The sequence below is a fragment of the Pseudonaja textilis genome, chromosome Z, assembly GCF_049901715.1.
Source record: "Pseudonaja textilis isolate UNSWEBS1 chromosome Z, rPseTex1.2, whole genome shotgun sequence".
Lineage (NCBI taxonomy): Eukaryota > Metazoa > Chordata > Lepidosauria > Squamata > Elapidae > Pseudonaja > Pseudonaja textilis.
The window spans coordinates 17,993,604-17,999,481 of record NC_142008.1 but is presented as its reverse complement, the minus strand read 5'-3'; the positions used below and the strand labels follow the sequence as shown (position 1 = coordinate 17,999,481).

At 45.4% G+C, this 5,878-nt stretch overlaps 1 protein-coding gene across 1 annotated transcript; it reads left to right on the top strand.

The window, feature by feature from the left end:
• Positions 1-3,185: 3,185 nt before the first annotated feature.
• On the top strand, positions 3,186-5,432 carry LOC148123922 (uncharacterized). Its single transcript, XM_087917132.1, is given in 3 exon segments — positions 3,186-3,703; positions 3,828-4,005; positions 4,007-5,432. Coding segments are annotated over 3 exon segments (1,497 nt in total). The 3' UTR covers positions 4,808-5,432.
• The last annotated feature ends 446 nt before the right edge of the window (positions 5,433-5,878 follow it).

The following is a 5,878-nucleotide window of genomic DNA, read 5'->3' as shown; positions in this document are numbered from 1 at the left end:
TTCTGACCCAAAGCCTTTTCGAATAAGACAAACAATAACCAAAGGGAACAGAAACCTTTTAATGAGTCTTATGAATCCCCAGTTAAAAGGCTGCTGCAAACTAATTAACTTTGATAAGCACAAATCTTGCGAAAACCGTACAAGACTGCCAAGAATCACAGATAAGAAATATTTCAGAACACAAGAGTCTTCAAATACCAATATACTATAATGTCCATGAGGCTGAGTTTCAAAAGATCTTTGCTTCCTGCAAAGAATGTTCGCTTCACAGCTGGCTTTTATCTTCTTGAAGGAGGCACCATTACCTTGCAGCCTTACTCCCAAGTCACCCGTGCTGCTGCAGCTGCTCTTTCCTGTGAGCAATCTTGTGTGCATGCATACTTGGTACAGGTTCCTCGGGAACCTCCTTATTGCTGCTGCCAGCCCCCACAATCTTTGAAGGCAGCAGTCCACTCTCTAATGGTCCTGGCCCCTCATCTGAGTCCTCACTCTCCTTGGCCGTCTGCACCTGCTGCCGACTAACCACAGCATTACCGCAGCGTATAGTCGCTGGCCACATGACCACAGAAAATGTCTTCGAACAACACTGGCTCAGCTAGGAAACAGAGATGAGCACCGCCTCTCTAGAATTGGAAATGACTCTACCTTTACCTTTTTCTTCTATGGGGGATTTTTTGGAATTGCCTTTAGGTTTTCTAAGCATAGAAGCATCCCTAATAACTAGTGCCTTTTTCCATTTCAGGTCCAAAACAACTTCATTATTGATGATTGCAATGCAATTTGGTTTTACTTTAAAGTATCTAGTTTTGGATTGCTTGCATAACTTGTGATTCAAAGTATTATCTGCACATTTTTCCCAGTGTTATTATTCAAAGGCATTTATTTTTCTTCATTCTATTTTTCTAATAATCCAGGTTTCACTTTCACTTGGAACACTGGGCTTCACAAGACATATCTTTTTGTCAGTATATAGTAATACAGCCATGCATTTAATAGTTTATAAACTTTATTCTTTTTTTTTAAAAAAAATGTGAACACTATGTAACTAGCCATTATTTCCAAATGCAAAAAATGTTAAATAAAAAAACTTAACAAAATGAACGCAAATAGTTCATACAAATACAATGTTTCACAATTTGTAAAATTGTTCCATTCATTCATTCAGATAAGTTCAATTTATACTCCTCGCATCTATCTGTTTGACAATTGTAGTGTGGCTTACATTAGTAAAAATGTATTGCATTAATACAATTTAAATTTAGATATATAACACATTTTAAGTAGTTTTGCTATTACTGTAATTGTTAGTAAAATTTTGTTACCACAGATCTGTTTATATTAACTTTTAGGATATTTTAAATTCTGCATACTAGATAACTGAATCTCTGACAGCTGAGCTATCTTCTGAAAAGGCAAATTAATGGGAATTTCTGGGAACTGAAATCCACACAACTTAAAGTTTGCCAAACTTGAGAAGCATTGCCGTAGATTCTAAGCTGTTTAGGGTTTTATACATCACTGCCCACACTTTGAATTGTATATGGGTATCATATCATCTCTGCATTTTGCACTTGTCAGTTTGACCTACAGTAGGCATAATAGTTGCAATGCTTCTGTTTCCATCACTCTTCAGTCATCCCTGATTGATCTTAACTGGGGTTTAGAATTACATCCTATATAGATTTTAATACTGTGCAGTATTTCCCTTGTATTAATTTGCAATTGGTCTCAAATCTAAGAGTCAAAACATGCATCCATCACCCATACCTTGCTGGTTGGGAATTCTGGGCACACATTCTAGGAGTTATCAGATTGGGAAAGATTGTCTGATGTCACTTGGAAGTTATTTACTGGCTTTGAGCCAGATATATTTTTCAATCGTACCTGAATATGCCAGAGATTGAATCTGTGCATTCAAAGAATGTGATCTATCATTGAAATACAGTCAACTCTATTTGGATAACCATGTGATAAACAAATAGTATGAAACTACTTTTTCAGCTGTGATTATATTTTCTGTTCTAGGCCATTGTTATATCTTGCCTTTCTCACTAGGGCTGCTCAGAGCATCCAGAGTGGGAGGTGCTTCAGTCTCTGCACTCACAGGCTGAGCTTGAATTGAGGAACGCTCCTCCTTCTCCGCGTGACTCCTCCGTAGCGTTCCCCAGTTTATGCTCAGCCTCGTGAGAGACAGGCAGTTTCTGAATAAGCTCCTTGGCCGATTCAGGATCTCTTCTTATTTTCTGGCTATCAGGTTTGATTATTTTTTTCCACCAGCCTCTGCGCAATTGGTTTTCTTCCATTTATTTCAGGGGAGCGTTTTTCTCGCCCCTTAGGGGGAAAAAAGCGGGCGGTTTAGCAGCGCTCTCGCGCTACCCCCCCCTTGATCTAAAACCTCTCCCTGCCGCTTTCCACACCGCCCTTGTTAGTGGCTTGATTTTCTTGTGCTTTTAAAGCGCCGCTGTTCCGCCCCCCCACGAACGCCGATCCTCTAAGGAAGAGATGATCTCTCGTTTGCTGCCCCTCTCCACATTCTGAGCCTGCCAGAGGAGCATAATTTCGCCCTTGAGAGGCCCCGACACCCTAGCTCAGTAGGCATCCGCCATTTGGGTGCCGCCTTGTGGTCAGGTGCCATTTTGTTTTTTTGGTTTTTTGCTGATTTACTGCTGCGGGCCACCTTAGCCTTATCAGCCTGCTTAGAGCGTTTTTCTTCACAATTGGATTCCTGTGACTCCTTTTGATTTTTTCTGTATATATTGTTGGCTATCCCGCAGCCAGACTCAGCGGGTGAAGTAATAGCAGCATCACACACCCCACACACCCAGTTCCGCCTGGGAGGACAGCTGCTGGAGGCCTTATCTCTTTCTTTTCTCTTTGGCCTCAGGCATTCATTTGGCTAATTGGATAATCGATCAGTTTAACTTCCTTTTTATAATTTTTTTCTAGTTTCTAACAGCCAAAAGTTGTTACTCCTCTTATTGGACCAAGATCCAAATTTATATCCGGTTCAGATTTATATATTTTTATTTAAAAAAAATTAAAATAATATATATATAATATTACATATCAAAATTCCAAAAGGGAGGCACGTACTACTTGAAAGGACACCCGGCCTTTGCTGCAGGTCGAACCCTAGGCGAGCCAACCGCCTTTAGTATCCTTGTATACGCTCATTACTTCTTAAAATGGCAGATGACAATTCTTCTAAAGGACCTTCTTTGAAGGCCAAATCTAAATCTCACCATTTGCGCAGACAGGCTAAGGAAACTTCCAAGGCCTCTCAGAGAGACGCCTTAAGGCGCCATAAGGCATTGGAGAAGGAAATCGACAGGCGAACCAGGGAGTCACGCTTGGTGCCTCCAGTCCTCCCACCCTCCACTCCTTCCACCTCTACTCAACCCCCCCCTCCAGACTATTCTTCCTTACCGAGGCGCAGCTCACCCCAGGGTCATCAGGCTCCTGGAACAATGGCCAGACGGGCACCCGAAACTACCTTTACTGCTACAGCTGCTGGTCTGAGCCAAGAGGAACCTTCCATAGTCAAGGTTCCAGAGCAAGTGAGAACATGGATGGAGCTGGCTATCCGCCAAGGGATTGCAGAAGGTCTCCAGCAGATGTCCAGACCTGGCTTCTTCCCGATGGCCCCGAACATGAGTCTCTATCTGTCAGATCCCTACCCAGATCGGATCTTCCCCACGGTCAGGTACTCTCACAGAGGGACAGCCCTCTTCCAGAAAGGGAGCAGGAGGAGGAGGAAGGGGGTCTGGATCAATTCAGGGAGGAGGAAGAATTCGAATTGGGAGGAGGAAGAATTCGACACATTACAGTGAACCCCTATCGGAGATGGAGCCAATGGAGGGGGAGATGTCCGAGGATGAGGGCCTCACCCCCAACCAACCCACTTTTGTGGGTTTGTTTAAGCCACACCTGTATAAATCACTACTCTTTAAGGCCAAAAACATCTCTGGCCTGTACACACGGTCTCCCTCTGACCCCCCCTTCCTCAGCGGAAGGTCCAGATGATTCCATTTTTAAACAGCCTGTTGTGGAGGCTGAAGTCATTCCGACTCCGCCTATTTTTTCTGACCTGATATCAAAACAGCTGGCTTCCACAGGGGCCCCTCCCACCCCATCCAGCCAGGATAAGAGATTTTTCAACCTTGATTCAGACTTCTCTAGCCTACTAAATACCCCCGAGGTTGATGAGCCCATTGTTGGCTTAGCATCCTCCTTCACCCCAAGTGAGGCTCTGGAGGCCCTGAAACCGGAAGACAAGCCAGCTGAACTGGCCTTGCGCCGGGCTCACCAATCTGACGCTTGGGCCATTAGATCGGCCACGGCCACTTCCTTTTTCACCAGGTCTTCGATCCGGTGCCTTCACCAATTAAAACAGCATGTCCCCACATCCAGTGTAAGGGCGCATCAGGACATCGCTAAGCTTGCGGCTGCAGCAGAATTCTCGGCCGACGCCACCTATCATTCAGTTAAGTTTTCCACTAGGGCTATAACTTCGCATGTCACAGCCCGTCGCCTGCTCTGGCTCAAACATTGGCAGTCGGATGTCAAAAACAAAGTCAAATTGGCCACTGCTCCCATTAAGGGAGACAAATTATTCGGCCCAGCTCTGGAACCCCTATTGGTTGAGAGCCGAAGCAAGAAAAAACTTCTCCCCTCTCTTTTTCGGAGATCAGAACCCAGATCCCCTCAGCCCTTTCGGAGAGGGTCCTTTCGACCCTTCTACCAGTCTTCCTTCCCGCCCAGGTACCCGAGACCCTCCTTCTTTCGGCCAGCTCAACCCCAGGATTGAGCCAACTCGGGCGACAGGAGTAGAAGGGGCGGCAGTTACAAAAGACCTTTTAGGGGATCGGGTGGGAGACCCTTCCGGCGCCCAAGATAGATCCCGTACCTCCCCCCCATTGGCGGACATCTCAGACATTTTGCCAACCAATGAGATTCCTCTACCTCTGAAGCCTGGGTTAGAGACACCATCAGATTCGGTCTCGCCCTTGAATTTCAGTCCGTCCCCTCCGACTTTTTCATGGCCTCCCCCCCTTTCGAAAGACCCCACAAAACGTAATTTGATGGATTCCGCTATTCGGCATCTCCTCGACATACAGGCTATCCAACCCGTCCCATCCTCTCAACGAGGGCAGGGTTTTTACTCCCACCTCTTCGTGGTTCCAAACATTCAGGTGGATGGAGGGCAATATTAGACCTAAAACGACTTTATCGTTACCTGATCCATCGCAAGTTTAAGATGCACACCTTACAGTCTATTCTCTTGGGTACCAGGCAAGGGGACTGGCTCTCCGCTATAAACCTTTCAGAAGCGTATTTACACATCGCAATCCGGCCCTCCCATTACAAATTCCTTAGGTTTTGTTACAATAATCACCACTTCTAATATGTGGCCCTCCCCTTTGGGTTGGCCTTGGCCCCTAGGACCTTTACCAAGGTCCTCGCAGCACTAGCGGCTCACCTTAGGAACCTTCCCGTACACCTCCACTGTTATCTGGACGACATCCTCATCCTGTCCCCCTCCAGATGTCAAGCAGAGAGGGACACCAGAGTTACTCTCTCTGCCCTCCAAGACCATGGGTTCCTTATAAACTGGCAAAAGAGCCAACTATCACCATCTACCCGAATTACCCACTTGGGGTCCGTAATTGATAAGGTCAAAGGAAGGGTCTTTCTATCCTCTGAAAGTCTCCTTAGTATCCAGAAATCTGTAAAACAGATCAGGCGATCAAAAAGGTAACTCTTAGACTTATCTAAGTTATTAGGTAAGATGGTTTCATGCATTTCCATTGTTCCCTGGGCCCGTTTACACACCAGATCTCTACAGTGGTTCCTGCTTCCATTTCAAAGATCCGGCAGA